Genomic DNA, 27,614 nt, shown 5'->3' on the forward strand with positions numbered 1-27,614 from the left:
TAAGTATATTGTGTTAATCTTGTTTGAGGCAGTTGTCCCTTCACCTATTATTAAGTGTGCTAATGAACTCACCTGTTGTCTGTTAGGGGAGATATTGACACTCAGAATAATGTGGGGGCTCGTTATGTAACCATTGTGTGATGTTATGGGTGGATCCGGGTCATTGTTCATGTGGCACCTGCAGTATTCTCAAGTGTATAAAAAAAGCCTGCATTTGTTTTCAATAAAGAGTCTGATTCCTGATTGACCCTCCGTACAGAGCCTCGTCTCGTACTTGGGGGGAAGAATTATTCGTATGGGTTTCTTGTTCGGCTGATTGGAATGTTCGGTAGCTGCCTTTGTGTTCAGAAATGGAATGTCCTAAACGGCTTTAACCCCTTTCATACTCAGGGTGTCGTTACAAGCAGCAGTACATAAGGGCAGGGCAGTCAGTGAGCGGTATGTCAGGGCATGGCAGTAAATGAGCGGTTTGTCAGGGCAGTCAGTGAGCGGTTTGCCATGGCAGGGCACTAAGTGAGTGGTATGTCAGGGCAGGGCAGTCAGTGAGGGGTTTGCCAAGGCAGAACACTAAGTGAGTAGTATGTCAGGGCAGGGCAGTCAGTGACCGGTATGTCAGAGCAGGGTAGTCAGTTAATAGAGTCATACTTTGGTCACTTACCACCTGGCTGCAGAGAGAAGACTTCCTGGGTTGCTATCTCTGTTCCTCCTCTTTTCAATTCTTCAGCTGCTAGATGAGCACAAATGAAGCAGCCGCCTGTGCTACAATGGGAGGAAATGGCCACACCCCTGCCCCACCCACTAACTGGGGTACCCTACCCTGTGTGCTTTGCCTCCCACACTAGGTACTGTAACAGCAAAATCTACCTGTAAATGTTACTTCTGTGGGCTCCCCCACCCTATGTTGCCCTCAAGACCTCCTTCCTGGCAGTCATAAAATATCAAAGAGGCTATTGTGGGAGGTGGAGCCAGGGACAACATGTGGGAAGTGGTAAATACTGTAAAGAAAAGAAAAGTCAGTGGTGCTGCAACCCTACTTTTTACTGTCTATGGGATAAGTACCTCCAACAGGCCATGTTTGCAGGTTTTCCTTTATCTTGCACAGGTGTTATAAATCAGAGTCAATGGCTTGCTATTTTGGACAGCTATTTTATCTAAGAAAAATTCCCAAAACATGGCCTGTTGAGGGTTGAGAACCACTGGTCTATGCCAAGGTCCAGAGTGTTTGGGGCTGAAACACGTCAATCTTTTATATGATGGATTCTTTTATGTCTTGATGGATAACAAATAATGTGTACTACAATTTTAGTTTATACTGTGGTGGTGCCGAACTCCTACTTTCTTTATGGCAATCTATGGTAGATACAGTCTCTGGCAGATACTGCAGATGGAGGATAGAGTTGGGGCAGGAGTGTGAGAATAAATTACATTATACTTCCACCACACCGTCCATAGCTAATTAACTTAGTTATGAGTAGTATGGTGGGAGTATAATATAATCTATTTTCTACTGTAGTATTCTGGGTAGGTGCTAGTATAAGGAAACTGCAGCTGTCAGTGCCTTGATTCCGAGACATGTCCTGGGACACAGGTATCATGGGACATCCGACCAGAAATCCTGATTGCCAAAAAATTAGCATTTTATTTAAAAAGATTGTAGAAATACACTTTTAATAATTGCACACATAATAGATAGATGTTTTAAAGGAGCAAGGTGAGGTTTGCATTCAACACAAAACATGTTTAGAATACATTCATATTATCAGCAAAATAAATACCATAGAAAGTCATTCCCACATTGTCAAGGTTCAGCATTACACACGAGACAAAGCACAAATTTTATGACTCGCAGGACCCCGTGTGAAGCCAACTGCTGTTTTAAGGTCCAGTTTAGTTCCTGGAGGTGCCTGGAAAGTGAAGTTTTGTAGAAGACTAACAAAGAACATAAACAATTCCATTTTGGCCAATGTCTCACCAACACAGCTTCTTTTACCTAGTAAACATAAGAGATATATTATCAGGTTATTAGAATTGAGATTCTATACCTGCTTTCGAAGGAAGTGAGTGAAACTCTCCCCAATAAGGATATAAGCAATAAAAACCTAAGATATACAGTCTATCCAAATGACCTAAGATATACAGTCTATCCAAAAAAAAAAAAAAATCTTTGCCTGAAAAGGCTTTTCGGATCATATCTGAGCCCAAGCAGGTGACGATGCCCAAAATGTGGATGAATTCCTGATGCATTATAAAGGCGTTTTGAGGAACTGATTCAGGAAGTGAAACTGTATTACAGTGCCTTGTATTCATACCCCTTGAAATTTCCCACATCTTGTCATGTTACAACCAAAAAAAGGGGAACGTATTTTATTGGGATTTTATGTGATAGACCAACACAAAGTGGCACATAATTGTGAAGTGGAAGGAAAATGATAAATGGTTTTCAACATTATTTACAAATAAATATGTAAAAAGTGTGGTGTGCATTTGTATTCAGCCCTCCTGAGTCAATACTTTGTAGAACCACCTTTCGCTGCAATTACAGCTGCAAGTCATTTTGGGTATGCCTCTACCAGCTTTGCACATCTAGAGTGAAATTTTTGCCCATTCTTCTTTGCAAAATATCTCAAGCTCTGTCAGATTGGATGGAGAGCGTCTGTGAACAGTAATTTTCAAGTCTTGCCACCGATTCTTAATTGGATTTAAGTCTGGACTTTGACTGGGCCATTCTAACAAATGAATATACTTTGATTTAAACCATTCCATAGTAGCTCTGGCTGTATGTTTAGGGTCGTTGTCCTGCTGGAAGTTGAACCTCTGCCCTAGTCTCAAGTCTTTTGTAGACTCTATCAGGTTTTCTTCTAAGATTGCCCTGTTTTTGGCTCCATCCATCTTCCCATTACCTCTGACCAGCTTCCCTGTCCCTGCTGAAGAAAAGCATCCCCACAACATGATGCTGCCACCACCATGTTTTACGGTGGGGATGGTGTGTTCAGGGTGATGTGCAGTGTTAGTTTTCCACCACACATAGCGTTTTGCTTTTAGGCCAAAAAGTTCAATTTTGGTCTCATCTGACCAGAGTTCCACATGTGGGGGACACAGTTTGCTGTGTCCCCCACATGGCTTCTCGCAAGCTGCAAATGGGACTTATGACTTTCTTTCAACAATTACTTTCTTCTTGCCACTCTTCCATAAAGGTCAGATTTATGGAGTGCAAGCCTAATTGTTGTCCCGTGAACAGATTCTCCCACCTGAGCTATGGATCTCTGCAGCTCCTCCAGGGTTACAATGGGCCTCTTGGCTGCTTCTCTGATTAAAGCTCTCCTTGCCCAGCCTGTCAGTTTTAGCAGGTTTGCAGTTGTGCCATACTCTTTCCATTTTCAGATGATGGCTTGAACAGTGCTCCATGAGATGTTCAAAGCTTGGGATATTTTTTTATAACCTAACCCTGCTTTAAACTTCTCCACAACTTTATTCTTAACCAGTCTGGTGTGTTCCTTAGCCTTCTTGATGCTTTTAGTTCACTAAGGTTCTCTAACAAACCTCTAAGGGCTTCACAGAACAGCTGTATTTATACTGATATTAAATTACACACAGGTGTACTCTATTAATTAGGTGACTTCTAAAGGCAATTGGTTCCACTAGATTTTAGTTAGAGGGTATCAGAGTAAAGGGGCTGAATATAAATGCACGCCACACTTTTAAGATTTTTTTTTTTTAATTTGAAAACCATTTATCATATTCCATCCACTTAACAATTATATGCCACTTTGTGTTGGTCTATCACATACAATTCCAATAAAATACATTTACATTTTTGGTTGTAACATGACAAAATGTGGAAAACGTATGAATACTTTTTCAAGGCACTGCATATGATGGTTTGAAGAAATATAAAATATACTATTTGTTTAATCTGAAATTGACATAACTGTAGCTCTAGTGTAGCGCTACCTCTGAAAAATCAAAAGTCCTCATTTTAAAGGGTTATATGCAAGCTATAGCCATAAAAAATGTATGGGGGGGGCGTGGCCTGGACGGGAAACGAGATGGCTGCTTGAACAAGAAGCTCCCGCACTTGGAGGACGATAAACGCCTTATTTGGGGCTCTAAATTCGCTCACCCATGATGGGAAAGCCCAACAGAAGTACCTCAACACCCCGTGCACAAAAAGAGCCAGGCACGCAGATCAGCGGAAACATCCCAGAGATTTTCCGGACCAGACAAACGGCGCACCTCGAGGCATCACAGGCCGCACGGGCCTCACACGCTATACAGGCCTCATCCCCGGACTCAATTAGAAGCAGCACGGACCCGACCATGGACAAAGACGACCCTGGAGCTCCGCTTCCAAGCCTACTAGACCTACAAAGAGACCTCCAGAGGGTGGCCCTAGACATCAAACATACCATGATGTCGGCGATTTCAGATCTCAAGGCGGACATTCACGCAATGAACGATCGAATCGCAACAGTGGAGGAGAATACGCGTACACAGGCGACCGCTATCAGGCAAGTACAGAAAACGTATGATGCACAGCTGCCACACTTGTTTGAGCTCCACAGACAAGTGGAAGACCTGGACAATAGGGGACGCAGGCACAACGTGAGAGTGAGGGGGGTCCCGGAGGGAATTGACCAGGCCGCACTACAACACACAGTATGTTCCATCTTTAATGACTTATTGGGCCGACCAGCAGACTCCCCCGTAGAGATGGAACGCATACACCGCGCATTAAGACCCCCTCCCCGCGACAATGAACCACCCAGGGACATCATCTGCTGTATTGTCAACTTCCCCTTGAAAGAGGAGATTCTTAAAAAAGCAAGAGATAGAGGCCGCATATTACTCAATGGTACTGAAGTAAAATTGTTTCAGGACCTATCTCAAATCACTCTACAAAACAGACGTACCCTGCGCCCCCTGCTGGAAGTACTTCGCTCGCATAACATCCAGTATAGATGGAAATTCCCGTTCTGCCTGTCAGCATCCACTAGGGGTCGCACTGCCTTTCTTAGAACCCCGGAAGATCTACCCGCCTTCTGCGAACAAATGGACATTCCTCAGATGGACATACCGGAGTGGCATGCTTTCTACTTCCCTGTGGATCCATGGAAGCCAGTCTCATGCGAGTCATCTCCCAAAGCCCAAAGACAACGATCCAGACGACGCAGACTGGACCCTACCTCACCTGGAGATCGTCAGTCCCGCCGTGACCTCTCAGCACGCAGCCCAGGCCTGGCAGGCACTCCTCGTCTGAACCACTAGAAGACATCACCCTCATTTGTACTAACCATATTGTTACTACACAGTAACTCTAACTCTTCCTCCCTTCTAACATACTTCCACCCCCCTTCCCCCCTCTTTTTTTCTTTTTTTTTTTTTTTTCTCATCCTCCTCTCCGTGTAGTTGAAGAAGCAACACCAGCCTCCTCAAAGACTAACACTGTCAACCCTTCGCTCAGATAAGAGACGCATATACATAATCCTGGCAATCACTTCACCACCTCATCTGGACTTGTGAGTAACGCCTCAGTCAGAGGTGACCGATCAGTTATCTTCTTCAGTCGCAGCACTAACACTAATGCCAGGTCTACACTTGCCTCAGGTGTATCATTTGTTGCCCGAATAGGCCATTTCCTCTTGCTTAAAGCAAAGAGATGTATTTCCATTTCTTTTCTTAGTTATGTTAAAAACGCTTATTTTGTTTGTTTTAAATGGTTAAGACTGTGCGTGTAAGACAAACAGTGGGAGCCTGGATCCTTAAACCCTCTACTCTTGCCTAAACATGGGGTAGGGGAGACCTATTTTAGCCAGAACATGCAGTTAATTCTCCCTTCCAATGATATTAATCCTACCTCTTCCAAGCCCTATGAACCTAGATTAAGCACTCTGAAATCCTACGGAACCACTAATCAGAAGGAAATGATGCCAATCCATCCCATTGACAACAAACCCTTATCAATACAAACACCCCTTTGAGTTAAGGTCTGCACCACCTAAGTTTTTAAATACACTTGGCGTGGAGATCCAGGCTCCCACACTAACAGGTTTGCCCCCTTGATAAGGGGAGCAGGAAATTCGTAATGTAAAGGAACACTGAACAAACCTAACTACAATACGACACAGAAGTTTATGAGTAGCAGTTTACTCTCCCTTTCCTAATGATTGAGCCCCCCAGGAGGTCAGGCTATCATAGGCGGTTATTCTTGTTTATTTTCTACATGTTTACTATGCTTTGAGAGGGAAAATCTTTTTTTTTTTTTTTTTTTTTTTTTTTTTTTTTTCCTTTTTTTTTTCCTTTCTTTTTTTTTTTTCCCTTTTTTTTTTTTTTTTTTTCTTTTTTTCTTTCTTTGTTGTTAACCTTAGGAATCCTGGGATACTATTATTATTACCAGAAGCAGTACATAAAGTACCACAACTTATACTAACCACAGGACTGAACCAACAGTCTTATGGTCCCGGATCACCCATACATAGACTCCTTTACTGTAGTCTAACGCATAAGTCCACAAGCCCCCAACCACTATCATTCAGCAGGTTTCGTCCTCCATAGTGCTGCAGCACTCTTTCCTACCACAGTTCGCTTACCCCACACAGCTGTCCGTACGGACTAGAGCTACTAACCCGGCCATCTACTCCATAGGTGGATAGGCAAACCTACGTCCACCTCCGGTACACCCTATTCGCGTACCCATTCTAATTTTGAGGTACGTCCCCTCACCCCCCAGACTTTAAGTTTACCTAATTTGACTCTCCTCTGCCTCTTCTCCTACCCCCTTCCCCCTCCCCCTCCCGCTCCTTCTACCTCCTACCCTCCCACTTCCTTTTTACCCCATTATCTCTATTGGGTCTATCCCCCCCTGTCCATTCTGCACTTTCTCTACCTTCCATCCTCTCTACGGGACGGGGGCCGCCCCTCCTTCCCCCCCTCCAGCCCTCATTTACTCATTATTCCACCTTACAACACGTGCGCAAGACACGACACTAGCTAGCTCAACTTAGTACCCTCTGATTATATAAACACCCACAATGTCGAAGAAAGCTCCAATCTCTACACAACAACTCTCTCTCAAATGCCTATCACTAAATGTAAAAGGTTTAAATATCCCGGAAAAAAGGACGCAAGTATTATCAGAACTGACAAAACACAAAGCCCACTTCCTCCTACTACAGGAAACACATTTCTGCGCAAAATATATCCCCAAACTGTCGAACCATGTATATAAACATGCACTCCACTCCACGAACCCAACCTCAAAAACAAAAGGAGTTTCTATCCTTATTTCCAAACACGCTGACTTTCAATTGAAAGACTCCCTGATTGACCAAGAGGGTAGATACATTTTTATCAAAGGCACTTACGCATTAAAACCAATCACAATTGCTAATGTGTACTGCCCAAATGAGCACCAAGTAACTTTCTTCAGACAAATCTGTGACCTCCTATCCACATTTCAAGAGGGTATATTACTTCTTGGTGGCGATTTCAATGTCCCACTAAATCCAAACCTAGATTCCTCCACGGGAACCTCTGTGCTCCCCTATCGGGCATTGCGACAAATTAAACTCCAATTACAGAACTTGACACTCCATGATTCCTGGCGTACCATACACCCGACGGACAAAGATTATACATTCTTCTCCTCCCCACACCAAAAATACTCGAGAATTGACTATATATTTCTATCCCAAACAGACTTAACTCACCTCTCCCACGCCACAATAGAACCTATGTTCCTATCAGACCATCACCCCATCACGATCACTCTAACATTCCCGGACTACAACACTAGAACCAAAACATGGAGACTTAATCCATCCCTCCTTAAAGACCCTGACGTAATAAGACAAATAAACACCCGACTTCAACAGTACTTTCAAGAAAATTCCTCCCCAGAGATAACCCCGGTCACGATCTGGGAAGCCCATAAATGTGTCATAAGGGGGAAACTCATAGCCCTGGCAACAAAAGAGAAGAAAATCAGACAAGCCCATATTGCATCCCTCATCGAAACTATTAATAAACTCGAAAAAACACACAAACAATCCACATCTCAATCCACATTACAGGACCTCCTTTATGCTAGGACCAATCTAATGGAAGAACTAGGAAAACGCACGAGGCGTCAATATGTACTCAGACAAAAAGTTTTTTACGAACACGGTAACAAAAGCGGAAGATTGCTTGCCCGCACTATACAAGCGGCCAAGACTTCTTCCATAATTCACCACCTTCGCACCGACGGGGGTGCGGTGATTTCTAAAAATGAGGACATTGCGGCCCATTTCGAAAGCTTTTACTCTAAACTATATAATCTGCCATCCCATAATACAGACTCACCCAACACCTCTCCTCGCCAATCTCAAATACATGACTTTCTAACCCAATACTGCCCTAAACCGATAACCCCACAACAAGCCGCTAATTTAGAAGGACACATGACCATAGAGGAATTGGGTTTGGCAATAAAACAAATGAAAGTAGGCAAGAGCCCAGGCCCAGACGGTCTACCACTAATTTACTACAAAAGCTTCCTAGAAACGCTCTCACCGCAAATGCTCAAGGCCTTCAATTCCCTAGCGGCCCCTTCCACCTCACCAGGCAATATGCTTGAAGCCCATATAGCAGTTATACCAAAAGCAGATAAGGATCCATCCCTGGCGGCCAATTACAGACCCATCTCATTACTCAATGTGGATATCAAACTGTATGCAAAAATTCTAGCAAATAGACTATTACCCCTGATTCCTGGCCTGATCTCAGCAGACCAGGTGGGTTTTGTCCCGGGACGGGAGGCCAGAGAGAACACCATCCGCACCTTAAACATACACCACTGGCTTACCTCCTCGGGAACGGAGGGATTCCTACTATCTCTTGATGCCGAGAAGGCGTTTGACAGGGTGGCTTGGGATTATATGCGCGCAGTGCTGAAGGGCATTGGTCTACCACCCCACATATATAACTACATCACCGCTTTATACGACAATCCCTCGGCAAAAGTAAAAGCAAACGGCCTCCTGTCAAACGCCTTCCCAATAACCAATGGTACCCGTCAGGGGTGTCCTTTGTCCCCTCTTATTTTTGTATTGTCTTTAGAGCCCCTCCTAAATAGACTACGTGCGAACACGGACATCCAGGGAATAACTATAAATCGGAGGGAATTTAAGGTAGCAGCTTTCGCAGACGATATCCTGCTAACACTCCAATCACCTCACATCACCCTACCCAACTTATTGAAAGACATCAACCACTTTGGGGCCTTATCGAATCTTAAGATAAACTACCCTAAATCACACGCTTTGAACATATCCCTTCCCCCACAGGTGGTCACTCACTGCCAAGACTCATTTCCCTTTCAGTGGAAAAACACCGCCATTACTTACCTAGGCATCCAAATCACCAAACAACTTACAGACCTATATGACCAGAATTTCCTCCCTGCTCTCTCGAAAATTCAGACGGATCTAAAAGAGTGGGCCACGCTCAACGTTTCGTGGTTCGGACGCTCGGCCTTGATTAAAATGATTGTCCTCCCTCGCCTCCTATATTTAATGCAGACCATCCCAATACATTTACCCCCTGCATTTTTTCATTCATACAAAAAGGCATGTACGACCTTTATCTGGAGGAGCAGCCCTCCAAGAATCAAATACTCTCGTCTGACCTCTAGCAAGACCAAAGGTGGGATTGCACTTCCAGATCTCTACAAATATTACTTAGCCTGCCATTTAACCAGAGTAGTGGACTGGTGTACTACCAGATCAGGGAAACCCTGGGTGACTCTGGAAAATTCCTTTGTACCTGGCCATTTACACTACCTCCCCTGGATTTCATCCAAACACTGGACACAACCAATCAAGAAACACCCTCTCATTTACCCATCACTGCTCGCCCTCAACTCTGCCATGACAACCTCTCAATTATCTTCACGACCAGGGCCTTTGACCTCCCTGAGGGGAAATCCAGATTTCCCCCCGGGGCTGTCAAACACATTCTTAAAACAAGAATGGCCACATGAAGAAGTCCAAGCTCACCATTTCTTCCACGCAGACCGGCTACGAACATATGAAAACCTCAAATCCTTATCCCTCACAAGAAATTTTCCTTTTTGGACATATAGACAGCTGACACACTTTCTCTCTTCTACTACCTCCAATAACACATGGACGAGAAAACTAACCCCACTTGAAACATTATGCACCCAGAACACATCTCAAAGACACCTAATATCCACCATCTATTCTCTCCTCCAAGAAACACCACACCACTCTCAAACTGAATCCCTTCACTTATCCTGGCACAAAGACCTACACTTAGACCTCACTGAGGAAGACTGGGAGACCATATATATTCATACCCACAAAGGCTCACTAAATGTTGCCATCCAAGAGAATGGGTACAAAATACTTACCAAATGGTACAGAACACCATCTCGCATACATAAATTCGCGCCCTCGATCCCAAATACATGCTGGAGGTGTAATGGTGACGTAGGCTCTATGATCCACATATGGTGGGAATGTCCGACCCTTCAGGTTTTTTGGAGGGAGGTTCACGACATAATACAAAGAGTCACTACTTACACCCTGGACTTCGCTCCAGCACAATATCTCCTCCATCATACAACCCTACCTAAAAGATCTTACCATAAATCACTGGCCATGCATATGGTAAACGCAGCCAGATTATGCATTCCTGTCAAATGGCGCTCAACCAGCCCCCCGACAATCAGAGAATGGTTGACAAAGATTGCTAAAATTGAGGAGATGGAAGAATTGATCTATACCTCACAAGATCGCATACAAAAATTCACCAACATATGGGCCTGCTGGTTTCATTTTAAAACCACTAATTGCTACAAGTCGTACTTCCCAATCTGACATCTTCCCTCCCTTAGGAGGCAAGAGGATCCTCAGGAACCCCTAAATACGAGACAGGCTGGCCGGGAGGGGGGGACGGCCCTCCTACCCCCTATCCTATCCCCCCTTTCTTACCCTAACACTGTATCTATATCCTTCCCCTATCGTCTCCCTCTTTTCCCCCTTCCTCCCTCTGTTTTTCCCTATACTCACTTCCCCTTCTAAACCTTTATACCACTCCCATATTACCTAAAGTATATTCCCTTTTTACCCGAACCCTTACGTAACCCTCTCGCAATATCAGACTGTGACAATACGACACAGTCCAAGACCTAATAGAGACAAACCTTCTTGCTTTAGTTTCACACAAGTCTCATACCCCCACCCACTATGTTCCGGACTCTGTTGTACTTAAACCACGCAAAGTACTCATGATCTCTATAAGACTTGTATGCAAATAATGTCTCGTAGCAATGTACCTAGCGGGTTCTCCTTTCATGCATTCTTATTTTCCTACCATATGTTTGTACTTCCCATGACATCAGTGACAGTTATACTTTTTGTATCATTATTGTATAAAATGTCATGGAGCACCTGTCAAAATCTGTTCAACTGTCTATATATGTAATTGTGATAACTTCTTAATAAACTCTTTTTTTGTGGAAAAAAAAAAAAAAAAAAATGTATGGGGACCCGGGTACTGCCCTAGGGGACATGTATCAATGCAAAAAAAAGTTTTTAAAACAACCGTTTTCAAAGGAGCAGTGATTTTAATGATGCTTTAAGTGAAACAATAAAAATGAAATATTCCTTTAAAAATTGTACCTGGGTGGAGGGGGGGGTCCCCTTAGTCTGCCTGTAAAGTGGCACATCTGTGCAATGTATAGAACATGCCGCAGCAATAATGACATTTCTAAAGGAAAAAAGTTCATTTAAACTTGCTCGCGACTAGGGATGAGCCGAACACCCCCCTGTTCGGTTCGCACCAGAACATGCGAACAGGAAAAAAATTCGTTCGAACACGCGAACACCGTTAAAGTCTATGGGACACGAACATGAATAATCAAAAGTGCTAATTTTAAAGGCTAATATGCAAGTTATTGTCAATAAAAGTGTTTGGGGACCTGGGTCCTGCCCCAGGGGACATGGATCAATGCAAAAAAAAGTTTTAAAAACGGCCGTTTTTTCAGGAGCAGTGATTTTAATAATGCTTAAAGTCAAACAATAAAAGTGTAATATCCCTTTAAATTTCATACCTGGGGGGTGTCTATAGTATGCCTGTAAAGGGGCGCATGTTTCCCGTGTTTAGAACAGTCTGACAGCAAAATGACATTTTGAAGGAAAAAACTCATTTAAAACTACCGCGGCTATTGCATTGCCGACAATACACATAGAAGTTCATTGATAAAAACGGCATGGGAATTCCCCACAGGGCAACCCCGAACCAAAATTAAAAAAAAAAAATGATGTGGGAGTCCCCCTAAATTCCATACAAGGCCCTTCAGGTCTGGTATGGATATTAAGGGGAACCCCAGCCAAAATTTAAAAAAAAAATTGACGTGGGGTTCCCCCTAAATTCCATACCAGACCCTTCAGGTCTGGTATGGATTTTAAGGGGAACCCCGCGCCAAAAAAAAAAAAAAAAAAACGGCGTGGGGTCCCCCTAAAAATCCATACCAGACCCTTATCCGAGCACGCAACCTGGCAGGCCGCAGGAAAAGAGGGGGGGACGAGAGTGCGGCCCCCCCCCCCTCCTGAACCGTACCAGGCCACATGCCCTCAACATTGGGAGGGTGCTTTGGGGTAGCCCCCCAAAGCACCTTGTCCCCATGTTGATGAAGACAAGGGCCTCATCCCCACAACCGTGGCCGGTGGTTGTGGGGGTCTGCGGGCGGGGGGCTTATCGGAATCTGGAAGCCCCCTTTACCAAGGGGACCCCCAGATCCCGGCCCCCCCCCTGTGTGAAATGGTAAGGGGTTACTTACCCCTACCATTTCACTAAAAAACTGTCAAAAATGTTAAAAATGACAAGAGACAGTTTTTGACAATTCCTTTATTTAAATGCTTCTTCTTTCTTCCTTCATCTTCTTCTTCTTCTGGTTCTTCTGGCTCTTCTGGTTCTTCCTCCGGCGTTCTCGTCCAGCATCTCCTCCGTGGCGTCTTCTATCTTCTTCTCCTCGGGCCGCTCCGCACCCATGGCATGAGGGGGGAGGCTCCCGCTCTTCTCTTCATCTTCTTCTTCATCTTCATCTTCTTCTTCATCTTCTTCTTCTTCTTCTTCTTCTCTTCTTCATCTCTTCTTCCTTCTTCATTTCTTCTGCGGGCCGCTCCGCATCCATGCATGGAGGGAGGCTCCCGCTGTGTGACGGCGTCTCTTCGTCTGACGGTTCTTAAATAACGGGGGGCGGGGCCATCCGGTGACCCCGCCCCCCTCTGACGCACGGTGAATTGACGGGACTTCCCTGTGACGTCACGGGGAATGCCACAGGGAAGTCCCGTCATGTCCCGTGCGTCAGAGGGGGGCGGGGTCATCGGGTGGCCCCGCCCCCCGTTATTTAAGAACCGTCAGACGAAGAGACGCCGTCACACAGCGGGAGCCTCCCTCCATGCATGGATGCGGAGCGGCCCGCAGAAGAAATGAAGAAGGAAGAAGAGATGAAGAAGAGAAGAAGAAGAAGAAGAAGAAGAAGAAGATGAAGAAGAAGATGAAGATGAAGAAGAAGATGAAGAGAAGAGCGGGAGCCTCCCCCCTCATGCCATGGGTGCGGAGCGGCCCGAGGAGAAGAAGATAGAAGACGCCGCGGAGGAGATGCTGGACGAGAACGCCGGAGGAAGAACCAGAAGAGCCAGAAGAACCAGAAGAAGAAGAAGATGAAGGAAGAAAGAAGAAGCATTTAAATAAAGGAATTGTCAAAAACTGTCTCTTGTCATTTTTAACATTTTTGACAGTTTTTTAGTGAAATGGTAGGGGTAAGTAACCCCTTACCATTTCACACAGGGGGGGGGGGCCGGGATCTGGGGGTCCCCTTGGTAAAGGGGGCTTCCAGATTCCGATAAGCCCCCCGCCCGCAGACCCCCACAACCACCGGCCACGGTTGTGGGGATGAGGCCCTTGTCTTCATCAACATGGGGACAAGGTGCTTTGGGGGGCTACCCCAAAGCACCCTCCCAATGTTGAGGGCATGTGGCCTGGTACGGTTCAGGAGGGGGGGGGGGCCGCACTCTCGTCCCCCCCTCTTTTCCTGCGGCCTGCCAGGTTGCGTGCTCGGATAAGGGTCTGGTATGGATTTTTAGGGGGACCCCACGCCGTTTTTTTTTTTTTTTTTTGGCACGGGGTTCCCCTTAAAATCCATACCAGACCTGAAGGGTCTGGTATGGAATTTAGGGGGAACCCCTCGTCAATTTTTTTTTTTAATTTTGGCTGGGGTTCCCCTTAATATCCATACCAGACCCGAAGGGCCTTGTATGGAATTTAGGGGGACCCCCACATCATTTTTTTTTTTTTATTTTGGTTCGGGGTTCCCCTGTGGGGAATTCCCATGCCGTTTTTATCAATGAACTTCTATGTGTATTGTCGGCAATGCAATAGCCGCGGGTAGTTTTAAATGAGTTTTTTCCTTCCAAATGTCATTTTGCTGTCAGACTGTTCTAAACACAGGAAACATGCGCCCCTTTACAGGCATACTATAGACACCCCCCAGGTACGAAATTTAAAGGGATATTACACTTTTATTGTTTGACTTTAAGCATTAATAAAATCACTGCTCCTGAAAAAACGTCCGTTTTTAAAACTTTTTTTTGCATTGATCCATGTCCCCTGGGGCAGGACCCGGGTCCCCAAACACTTTTTATGACAATAACTTGCATATAAGCCTTTAAAATTAGCACTTTTGATTTCTCCCATAGACTTTTAAAGGGTGTTCCGCGGCATTCGAATTTGCCGCGAACACCCCAAATTGTTCGCTGTTCGGCGAACTTGCGAACAGCCGATGTTCGAGTAGAACATGAGTTCGACTCGAACTCGAAGCTCATCCCTACTCGCGACTGTAATGTATTGCTGGCTCCCGGCAATATAGGTGAAAAAAATGGTGCAGGGTCCCCTCCCAGTCCTTACTAGGGTCTGGTATGGATTTTAAGGGGAACCCCATGCCAAAATTTAAAAAAATGGTGTGGGCCCCCCCAAATCCATACCAGACCCTTATCCGAGCAAGCAGGCTGGCAGCTCAGGATCGGGGGGGCGAGCAAGTGCGTTCCCCTCCTGAACCATACCGGGCCGCTTGCCCTCAACATGAGGAGGGTGCTTTGGGGTGCCTCTTCCGAACAACCTTGGCCTTTTCCCGACAACCCTGGCAGGTGGTTGTTGGGGTCTGCAGGTGGGGGGTATCTGGAAGCCCACTTTAACAAGGGGGACCCCAGATCCCGCCCCCCCTTTGTGAATGGGTATCAGGTACAAAAAAGTGTTCTGCACTGTACATCCACCGCCAATCAGGCGGCCCGACGACTCAAAAAATTGAAAAAGCTCCGCCTCGATGGGAGGCCTCCTGGTAACTGCTGTCTCTTTGCTTTGACAGCTGTTATATAGGCAAGGGCGGGGCCACCTGGTGACATAACTGAGTGACCACGCCCACTTCTGATGTCACAAGCACCCTCCCCATGTTGAGGGCAAGCGGCCTGGTATGGTTCAGGAGGGGGGCGCTCGCTCGCCCCCGCCCTTTAATGACCTGCTTGCTCGGATAAGGGTCTGGTATTGATTTTGGGGAGGGGACCCCATGCCATTTCTTTTCTTAATTCTGTCCTGGGTTGCCTTAACCACTTGTATTATATACACTACACTGACTGGACTGCGTTATATACACTACACTGACTGCACTATATACGCTGCACTGCTTTATATGCACTACACTGACTGCACTATATAATCTACACTGTATGATTATATACACTACAGTGACTGTACTATATACTCTACATTGTATGATTATATACACTACACTGACTGCACTATATTCTCTACACTATATGATTATATACACTACACTGACTGCACGCTCAATCCACTAACTAACCTGCCTAATCTCGATTCATTCATAAACACTATACACGGCGGCCGTGTAAGCAGCCTTATATAGTGTGGGGCGTGGACTTAGCCCTTGAGCCATGATTGGCCAAAGGCACCCTGCCTTTGGCCAGTCATGGCTCTCACAGCATATCGCGCTGTGATTGGCCAAAGCATAGAGGTCAGGTGCATGATTTGGCCAATCAGCAGCCTTCAATGCACTGTGATATCGCAGTGCATTATGGGGCGCATTGCGGTGGGAGAACTTGCCGCGAACAAATGAACACCTGATGTTCGAGTTGAACTTACGCTCGACTGGAACATCGGGACCATCCCTAGCCCCCAGGTTCTCTCTAATGAATCAGTGCAGGGCAGCCAGGCACACAGCCATCATCTTTCCACTCTGGCTCACTAAACAGTTCAGGGGTGTCTTTTATTGCTGGTAAAACTTGGGTAGAGGATCAGGGAATTAAGCAGGTTACTTCAAAAATGGAACAGGTTGCTAATAGAGGACACTTTTATCTTGATAGTAGCACTAGTAATTACCAAGGGAATGATAGTCAGCTAGGACAGTCTATATGTGCATAACTGATGACCATGCGCCAAAATGCTACACACGTCATGAGAGCATGAGATCAAGTAAACTTCAGCTCAAGAAAGGAGGGTTCACGAACAGGGTCCCAAAGTATATACCATCCATAGGCACAACCCTAATGAAAAAGTACAGCATCCAGCAGCCCCTGGAACTCACAGGTCTATTCCCACAAAAGTAAAGAGCCCTTCCCACTGGACTCCAGCCTATGTAACAGGAGCCCATCCACTATCTGAGCACATCTCCCCAGGAATTGGATAGGCCCTACTAAATATTCAGCTCGGCTATTTGAATTCTTCGACCCTAATATCCAGAACCTTCTCCTAAAGTCGGGGGGAGGTAATCAAACTCCCAGCCTGTGGAGTCCTGAGCAGACCAAACTAAACAATTCTGGCTCCTGTCGCTAGAGCAGAAGGCCCATGCTAAATTTACCTAACTGCCTATGTAGGAGGGCACTACACTAGGAATAAATAAGAAAAAAAAAATTTGATTTTATATTCAGCCTTTCCATAATAGAGACCAAATAGTAGGCTAGCTATTCTGCCTGATGTTTTTCACTCCATCTTGTACACTACTGCATGGCATAGAAAGCCAAGTAAACACAGAGTAAAGAATATACATAGCTGTGGACATAGCAATATAGCAAAATATTGCTGCTTCTGTCAACTTTTGGAAAATTTCTCCTTATATTTTATGGTTGTCAAACAGGAAGTAAGGAGATATCTCCCAGATGAAGACAGAAAACCCATAACAGTTTTAAAGTAGAGTAAAGGAGGTTTAACCTTTGCCAGTTCTCACAGCTGTCAGTGTTTGCATTGGGTAGATTTTTCAGAAATTTGTGTCCAGGTTTTGTGTCAGATAAAACAAAAATCTCCTCAATGGCATATAGACAGCATTGAAACCAGACAGAGGTTCTAACCTTTTCACATACTATCTGAAACAAAAAAAATGTCAGTATATTTAGATTTTAACATCCTGTATAGAACGTTTTCATAAAACACATGTAACATTTAACTCACCAGCTGAAAATGGAATGAAGGCTTCTTTCTTCACAAAATTTCCTCTAGCATCCAGAAAATGTTCAGGATAAAACTCCTCTGGTTTTTCAAAGTGAGCCTCATCCAACATCACGGATGTCAGCAATGGAATCACATGTGTGTCCTCAAAAAGATCAAAATTCCATTGACATCACAGTACAATATAGTATGAAAACATTTTTAAATTATTGTGATCTGTTTTTAATTGATTGCCTTAGCAGTAGGGATCAGCCAGATTTAGGGGTTTCAAATTTCAAGGAAGTTAGATGAAAATCCAGAAGTTTGTTAAAATTTTGCCAGTTTAGTTAATTGCAAAAAGTCAAAAGCAAAAGCCAAATAAGGGTATTTTTTGGAGATGTTTAAAGGTGTAATAAACTATAAACGAAAAGCAAAGAATACCCAAACACATGCAGGGAAAATTGAAAAAAAAAAACAAAAAAAAAATTGGATGATAGAAGTCAGCATTCACTAAGTTCTAGGGAAAATTCTCTTGCAAAACAAACAACTTTTAGTAAAATAAAGCCTAATTTGTATAGAACTAAAGTGCCACACCATGATGTTAACGTCCAAATACATACTGTGTACAAAGCCAATGCTCTTTGGTGGCCAAAGAGCGTAATACAGGCTAGGGGCAAAGGACGTTATCAGCTTAGAACAGTGGTTCTCAACTCCAGTCCTCAGGACCCACCAACAGGCCAGGTTTGCAAGATAGCTGAAATACATCACAGGTGATATCATTTGCTGCTCAGTGATTGCAGTATTCTAGTCTGCATCTCCCCAAGGTAATACTTAAAATCTGTCCTGTTGGTGGGTCCCGAGGACTGGAGTTGAGAACCACTGGCTTAGAAGATTTCTGAGATGGTCAACAATAATTTTTCTTTTATTTGCAAACAAATATAACAAAACACTTCCAATAGTATATTGAGCAGACCAAACAAAAGAAGTTAGTTCATATAAATTTTATTCACCGTTCCCATCCCATTTTCATACTATCTATCAGCGTGGCTCCATAGAAATTTTAATCACTATTTCCAACCCATTTGTATATTATCTGTCAGCGTAGCTCCAGCATTTAACGGGGTGGGATGAGGATCTGAGCATCAATCCAATTAGGAAAATATTATCTACAATATTTTTAGGTAAAACGCAGATAGACTGTTTAGAGGTGGCTGCATTTAGAATAGCTAGACAGTACCCCACATTAGTTATGATAAATAAGATATAGAACAGGATTAAAGATCACTATCATTACAATGGGTATAATGATTACAGCAGAATTTTAATCATTCTGAATTATTAAAATGGCAGGGATTTATTTATTGGTCAGAGAGAGGTTTAGTGTACATCCTGCAATTTTATGATGGTCAACTTTTGAAAGTATTTCCCACCTTACAGGGGGAATTTGGCTTGCCCACTAAAGTTTTTTTTTCAATATTCAGAGCTCCACCATGTTATTCAAACGTAGTTGAGAATGACCTCTTGGGTTTATATTACACCCACAATTCTTAACCAAAGCCTAGTAGCAATTACTAAGCGGGGACAAATAACAAAGCGTTATAGTGCATTGCTACAGAAAAATGTCAAAGTCAAATTCTCTGAGGTGCAAGATATATTGGCAAAAGGACATTGGCCCCCTTACTCATGTGGAGTGGTCCGATGTTCTTAATTTTGTAGGACAAGTATCTCTTGCTGCATCTCAGTGATGTACCCAACCCTCACCCCTCAGATGTATACTGCAATTCTTCGACTATTGTATATAGCGCAAAAGTTGATAGCGCATAAATGGATCTCTTTGGCTCCCCCAACATACTCTTTGTGGGTAAAATCATTAAATTAAGTTTTGCAAAGAGAACATATGGTTTATTAACATAGGGGATACACAGATATATTTATAAAACCGGGGCAAATGGTTAGACACTCCAAGGTTGATTTTGTCACAATTAGTGATTGGTGGGTAGGTTAGGTTGTTAGGAAGTAGCACATAAATGGAACTCTCCACCCCCTTTTTTCTTCTTGGAATTGGAGGGGAATAATAAAGTACACAGAATCTAATACATGGAAGTTTGTAATATTATCACACATATAAAAGGGGTGGTAGGATATACTACACATGGAGGTTTCAATAATTATTTAACACTAAACAGATTATGGGAAATTGTGGAGAATCTCCCAGATATATAGAGTCATAAATTTATGTTACATTTATAAATTGGGAAAATTATAAGGGTTGTAGAGGGTATAAATATATATATACAGTATATCATTCATATATATATATATATATATATATATATATATATATATATATATATATATATATATATAATTTTTTTTATATATATATATATATATATATATATATATATATATATATATATATATATATATATATATATATATATATATATATATATATATATATATATATATATATATATATATACAGTATCTCACAAAAGTGAGTACACCCCTTACATTTTTGTAAACATTTTATTATATCTTTTCATGTGACAACACTGAAGAAATTACACTTTGATACAATGGAAAGGAAAGTAGTGAGTGTACAGCTTGTATAACAGTGTAAATTTGCTGTCCTCTCAAAATAACTCAACACACAGCCATGAATGTCTAAACCGCTGGTAACAAAAGTGAGTACAACCCTAAGTGAAAATGTCCAAATTGGGCCCAATTAGTAATTTTCCCTCCCCGATGTTAAGTGACTAGTTAGTTTTACAAGGTTTCAGGTGTGAATGGGGAGCAGGTGTGTTAAATGTGGTGTTTTTGCTCTCACTCTCTCATACTGGTCACTTGAAGTTCAACATGGCACCTCATGGCAAAGAACTCTCTGAGGATCTGAAAAAAAGAATTGTTGCTCTACATAAAGATGGCCTAGGCTATAAGAAGATTGCCAAGACTCTGAAACTGAGCTACAGCATGGTGGCCAAGACCATACAGCGGTTTAACAGGACAGACTGAAATCAGAACAGGCCTCGCCAGGGTCGACCGAAGAAGTTGAGTGCACATGCTCAGCGTCATATCCAGAGGTTGTCTTTGGGAAATAGATGTATGAGTGCTGCCAGCATCGCTGCAGAGGTTGAAGGGGTGCGGGTCAGCCTGTCAGTGCTCAGACCATACACCACACACTGCATCAAATTGGTCTGCATGGCTGTCCTCCCAGAAGGAAGCCTCTTCTAAAGATGATGCACAAGAAAGCCCGCAAACAGTTTGCTGAAGAAAAGAAAACTAAGGACATGGATTACTGGAACCGTGTCCTGTGGTCTGATGAGACCAAGATAAACTTACGTTGTTCAGATGGTGTCAAGCGTGTGTGGCTGCAACCAGGTGAGGATTACAAAGACAAGTGTGTCTTGCCTACAGTCAAACATGGTGGTGGGAGTGTCATGGTCTGTGGTTGCATGAGTGCTTCCGGCACTGGGGAGCTACAGTTCATTGAGGGAACCATGAATGCCAACATGTACTGTGACATAATGAAGCAGAGCATGATCCCCTCCCTTCGGAGACTGGGCCGCAGGGCAGTATTCCAACATGATAACGACCCCAAACACATATGCAAGACAACCACTGCCTTGCTAAACAGCTGAGGGTAAAGGTGATGGACTGGCCAAGCATGTCTCCAGACCTAAACCCTATTAAGCATCTGTGGGGCATCCTCAAATGGAAGGTGGAGGAGCACAAGGTCTCTAACATCCACCAGCTCCGTGTTGTAATCATGGAGGAATGGAAGAGGACTCCAGTGGCAGGCTGTGAAGCTCTGGTGAACTCCATGCCCAAGGGGGTTAAGGCAGTGTTCTAAAATAATGGTGGCCACACAAAATATTGACATTTTTGGCCCAATTTGGACATTTTCACTTAGGGGTGTACTCACTTTTGTTGCCAGCAGTTTAGACATTAATGGCTGTGCGTTAAGTTATTTTGAGGGGACAGCAAATTTACACTGTTATACAAGCTGTACACTCAATACACTCAATACGTTGTAGCAAAGTGTAATTTCTTCAGTGTTGTGACATATAAAGATAGAATAAAATATTTACAAAAATGTGAGGGGTGTACTAACTTTTTGAGATACTGTATGTGTGTATATATATATATATATATATATATATATATATATATATATATATATATATATATATATATATATATATATATATATATATATATATATATATATATATATATATATATATATATATATATATATATATATATATATATATATATATATATATATATATATATATATATATACTTTTGTATTTGCCCCATATTTGGGTGGCACAGTGGTGTAGTGGGTAGCACTCTCACCCAGCAGTAAGAAGGGTCGCTGGTTCGAATCCCAACCACGACACTACCTGCCTGGAGTTTGCATGTTCTCCCTGTGGGTTTCCTCTAGGTACTCCGGTTTCCTCCCACACTCCAAAGACATGCTAGTAGGTTAATTGGATCCTGTCTAAATTGTCCCTAGTATGTATGAATGTGAGTTAGGGACCTTAGATTGTAAGCTCCTTGAGGGTAAGGACTGATGTGAATGTACAATATATATGTAAAGCGCTGTGTAAATTGATGGTGCTATATAAGTACCTAAAATAAATATTTGCCTTAGGCTGGCCACAATAAAAGACAACTCTAAAATGTGCAGTTTTACTGTATTTGGGGGAGGGGGGTCTGAAAACCAGTCAGACTCAGTATCTGGTGTGACCACCATTTGCTGCATCTGGTGTGACCACCATTCGCCGGCCTTACACAGTGCAGCACATTTCCTTCGCATAGAGTTGATCAGGTTGTTGATTGTGGCCTGTGGAATGTTGGTCCATTCCTCTGGATATTGGCAGGAACTGGAACATGCTGTCGTATACACCGATCCAGAGCATCCCAAACATGTTCAATGTGCGACATGTCTGGTTAGTATGCTGGCCATGCAAAAACTGGGATGTTTTCACCTTCCAGGAATTGTGTACAGATCCTTGCAACAAGGAGCCTTGCATTATCATACTGCAACATGAGGTGATGGTTGTGGATGAATGGCACAACAATGGGCCTCAGAATCTCGTCACGGTAACTCTGTGCATTCAAAATGCCATCAATAAAATGTACCTGTGTTCGTTGTCTATAGCATACGCCTGCCCATACCATAACCCCACCGCCACCATGGGCCACTCGATCCACAACGTTGACATCAGCAAACTGCTCACCCACACGATGCCAAACACTGTCTGCCATCTGTACTGTACAGTGAAAACGGGGATTCGTCCCTGAAGAGAACACCTCTCCAAAGTTAATGTGAGCATTTGCCCACTCAAGTCGGTTACGATGACGAACTGCAGTCAGATCGAGCCCCCGATGAGGACGACGAGCATGCAGATGAGCTTGAAAAACCAGGATCTCATAAAATGCCCTCAATTGGGATCTATACACTACACCACAGATAGATAGAAGTGTAAATATAATCAAGCAGCCACTTTCAAAGAATAAAAGCATAAAATAAATGTACCAGATACATAATGTATAAAGATAAACAGTAACGCTGAAGGTAAAGAATACAGTATATACCCAGAGCACATTAAATTACACACCAAACTGTGATAATGTGCAAAACAAAAAATAGTCCATATATGAGCTTGATGAAAAAGAAGCTATGAGCCATCAGTTGATATAATCATCCAACACCACACCAAGACGAAGTTGCCATGACCAAACGCGTCGGGACGTAGCTGTACGGCAACCAGAAGTGATGTTTACGCACCACCGGAAGTGACATTCCGTGTGTTATGAACAGTGGGTTGGGTGAGAATTGACACATACCCTATGTCCACCGCGACTGGGTATTTCTGGCATTTCTACCACATTAATGCGATTTTAATCTACCTGTTTGTAAGTGCGATACCTTCGGGCTGTGTGTTTTAAATAAATGTGTTTGAAGGTTTGACGATATCACACTATCTGGAGTTTCTTTTCCTCCACATATTGCCTTACTTTGGAACGTGTAATGACGGAATTCACTTAAACCCTGAGGTGGTTAAATGCTCTTATGCCAAAACACGAGAGTGTGAGGCAATACCTGCTGGTGAGTATACATCCAACTGGGGAGTGGAGACACGTTTGCTCACGCGGTATGGTGTCGGACCATTATATCAACTGACGGCTCATAGATTCTTTTTCATCAAGCTCATACATGGACTATTTTTTGTTTTGCACATTATCACAGTTTGGTGTGTAACTTAATGTGTTCTGGGTATATATTCTTTACCTTCAGCACTACTGTTTACCTTTATACATTATATATCTGGTAGATTTTTTTTATGAAGATGAGCTTCCCTGAGACAGTTTCTGACAGTTTGTGCAGAAATTCTTTGGTTATGCAAGCTGATTGTTGCAGCAGCTGTCCGAGTGGCTGGTCTCAGATGATCTTGGAGGTGAAGATGCTGGATGTGGAGGTCCTGGACTGGTGTGATTACACATGGTCTGCGGTTGTGAGGCTGGTTAGATGTACTGCCAAATTCTCTGAAATGCCTTTGGAGATGGCTTATGGTAGAGAAATGAACATTCAATTCAAGGGTAACAGCCCTGGTGGACATTCCTACAGTCAGCATGCCAATTGTACGCTCCCTCAAAACTTGCGACATCTGTGGCATTGTGCTGTGTGATCAAACTGCACATTTTAGAGTGGCCTTTTATCGTGGCCAGCCTAAGCCACACCTGTGCAATAATCATGCTGTCTAATCAGAATCTTGATATGCCACACCTGTGAGGTGGATGGATTAGGAGAAGTGCTCACTTACACAGATTTAGACAGATTTGTAAACAATATTTGAGAGAAATAGGCCTTTTGTGTACATAGAAAAAGTCATAAATCTTTGTGTTCAGCTCATGATAAATAGGGGCAAACACAAAAGTGTTGCGTTTATAATTTTGCAGTACAGTACAACGTGTATCAAACTTCCCCCCTCTCCCTCCCATCCCCCCCCCCCAACCCTTGTGCAGACTTTCACTATCGCCAAATCACATTCCATACTCATAACTGTACAAAAAAATTTGAAAAAACATTTTGTTTTCTAGGGATCAATGTTACACCCAATCATCGCACAATTAGATAACCAACTAGTTAGGAGCATATCATCATTTTACCCAATACATAGAGTGCTTGTTAAAGCGCTCCCCTTCCGTAGCAGATCAATTCAAGGTGTCCTTGTCATCCAGCCAACATTGCCATACTTTCTCAAATTTTTTAGGGCAACCCCTGCTTAAGTATGTTGCTTTGTAAAAAGGTAGTGCTTTATTGATTATGCCTTTCCAGTAGGCTACTGTGGGCGGTTCAGGTTTTTTCCAACACAATAAGATAGCTTTACATGCATAAAAAAGGGAAAGCGAAATCATAGTTCTTTGCGCCCTTCGGGGTGCCAACTCCTCCACTAGGCCAAGCAAACAGACTGCGATCATAACAGGAATCGGTACCGAAAGTACTTTCTGTATAGTGCGTGTGACCCCTTTCCAGAACTCCTTTATCGGTTGGCACTGCCAAAATATGTGATCAAAATCAGCATGGCGAACTGTCCAGCGCCAGCATTCTGTTGCACCTATACCATATATCCTAGCTATCCTTGCAGGGGTATAATACACTCTGTGTAGTATTTTAAATTGAATGAGCCTATCTCTGGCCGACACCAGAGTCTGGGGATCCCACATATCATCCCAATCCCCCCCCCCCCAAAATCTGTTACTAATGCACTCCATGTGTCTTTGCATTTATTGAGCATTTTAGGCCTTTCCACAAATAGTTCTTTGTAAACTGTTGATAGCGGCTTTTGTAGATCTTCAGCCCCCAGCATGTTCTCCAAGGAATACGCGCCCAGCTCTAATGTGTCAGAACTGAATTGAGTAAGAAAAGCATGTCTTAACTGGAGGTATCGAAATAAGTACCAGCTAGGAAGATTATATTTATCTTTAAGTTGGTCAAACGTTAGTAATTTTCTCCCCCCCACTATGTGCTTCAGTTGTTTAATGCCAACCCTGGCCCATATCACTGGGTCAGGGATTGCACCAAAGTGTGATAGTCTAGGATTGAACCAGAGGGGGGTGTCCTGTGACCATCTCCCAACTTCATTTTTCATCAAAATTTGTGCCCTGTCCCATGCGCGAACAGTGACACGCATCGAGGCAGTCAGAGCTGGGGAGGCTTGGGGTCCCCTGTATACTAGGTAAGATAGGCTCTCATATGATCCCATAAGAGCTGCCTCTAATACTGTTGCTGACTCCCCATCATCCCTTGTCAACCAGCGTTTGGCAATCACCATTTGTCCCGCTATAAAGTATTTGAAGAAATCCTGTAGCGCTAGTCCACCTTGACCCCAGGGCTCCTGTAAAGTACGGAGACCAATTCTGGGGTGTGCAGTGGCCCATAGGAAGGAGCTAAATAGGCTGTTCACCCTCCTAAAAAAAGAACATTGAATCCAAATTGGTGTGTTTCGCAGGAAGTATAGAAAAACTGGGAGAATCTTCATTTTTATTAGGTTGACCCTTCCAATTAGGGACAATGGGAGATGTCTCCATGCATCAAGCTGCAATTTGACTTTGGCCAATAATGGGAGTAAATTTAGGGACAGAAAATCACCAACCCTGGGTGATATACGTATGCCCAAGTACCTGAACTCTGTCACCCACGCAATGGGAACCCGTTTGGTTGCCAAGGCCTGGGCGTCTACATCAATAGCCATTACATTGGATTTCTCCCAGTTAACTCGCAGTCCTGAAAACGTGGCAAATTTATCTAGTATTTCAAACACTGCCTCTAGTGATGGCCCTGCTTCTTGTAGAAAGAGGAGCATATCATCTGCATAGAGTGCAATGCATTCTCGTATACCTCCCACCCCTAATGCTCCCACGTCAGGGGACTTCCTCAGAGCTATAGCCAAAGGTTCTATCGCTAGAGCGAACAGGGATGGGGACAACGGGCACCCTTGACGTGTGCCTTTACCCACTGGAAATTGGGAGGAGACCGATGTGCCCAGCTTTATGACTGCTTGGGGTTCACTATATAATAGGGAGATCCAAGTCATAAAAACTTCCCCAAACCCCATGTGGTGCAGTACCGCAAGCATATAATTCCAGTCCACAGAGTCAAAGGCTTTGGCCATATCGAGGGACACTACCGCCCTAGTCCCCACCTTGTCATGGTCAATCTGCAAGTGAGCAAACAGTCTGCGTAAGTTAGTATCTGTCGACTTTTGTGGTACAAAACCCATCTGGTCTATGTCTACTAAAGTAGTAATAACTTGGGAAAGTCTTGTAGCTAGTATCTTTGTTAAAATCTTTAGATCCTGATTTAATAGTGCTATGGGTCTGTAAGAGGAGCAGGACAAGGAGTCCTTGCCTGGTTTCGGCAAGAGAATCACCTGCGCCTCTAAGAATGAATTTGGGAGGCATTTATGTGTAAGACAATAATAGAACAAGGCTCGCAGTCTGGGAACCATGTCCTCTATATGTAGCCTGTACCACTCAATACAAAAACTGTCTGGTCCGGGTGCTTTATGAAGGGGGAACGCCCTGATAGCCGCTTCTATTTCTTTTTCGGTTATGTCAGTCTCCAAAATGTCCCTGTCCGTCTCAGACAGTACTGGAACATTCAGGGATGTCAATAATGCATCTAATTCTTGATTAACAGCTTGTCATTCTTATCCCCCTGTTAAAAAATGGATTTATGTGATATATGTGTTAATTCAGTAAAATGAAGAGCCAGCGTGTGTTTTGCCTCTAGCAGCTCTTCATATGTTGCATCAGAATGATCATTTGCATATGCAAGTTCACAGACCCTTTCCTTTTCCTGCAGTTCCTGTTCTTTCCTATTGTGAGACCTGCGGGCCTGCGGGCCTGCTTAATGGCCGAAATGTAATGTCCACGCATACAAGCCTTGAACGCGTCCCATACTATGGTGGGATCGGCCGAACCCATATTATCTGTCCAGTAGTTAGTGAAATGTGGCCCCACATGAGAGGACACCTCTTCCACCTCCAACTAGCCGGGGTTCAACCTCCACACCCCCCCTTGAGAGCCGA

At 43.6% G+C, this 27,614-nt stretch overlaps 1 protein-coding gene across 4 annotated transcripts in view; it reads right to left on the bottom strand.

The window, feature by feature from the left end:
- Positions 1 to 1,646: 1,646 nt before the first annotated feature.
- Positions 1,647 to 27,614, bottom strand: part of LOC141139173 (cytochrome P450 2C5-like) — a 117,325-nt gene continuing 91,357 nt past the window's right edge. For 2 of the 4 annotated variants that reach the window (XM_073625076.1, XM_073625075.1), the window contains exons 9-10: positions 17,527 to 17,668; positions 1,648 to 1,990 (exon numbers count right to left, since the gene is read on the bottom strand). In XM_073625076.1, coding sequence (XP_073481177.1) covers positions 1,812 to 1,990; positions 17,527 to 17,668 — 321 coding nt within the window. In that variant the 3' untranslated portion in view covers positions 1,648 to 1,811. Of the gene's footprint in view, positions 1,991 to 17,526; positions 17,669 to 27,614 lie in introns of all 4 variants that reach the window. The other 2 variants (XM_073625074.1, XM_073625072.1) reach the window with 2 other exon arrangements.

The sequence above is a fragment of the Aquarana catesbeiana genome, linkage group LG04 (assembly GCF_042186555.1).
Source record: "Aquarana catesbeiana isolate 2022-GZ linkage group LG04, ASM4218655v1, whole genome shotgun sequence".
In the NCBI taxonomy this organism is placed as follows: domain Eukaryota; kingdom Metazoa; phylum Chordata; class Amphibia; order Anura; family Ranidae; genus Aquarana; species Aquarana catesbeiana.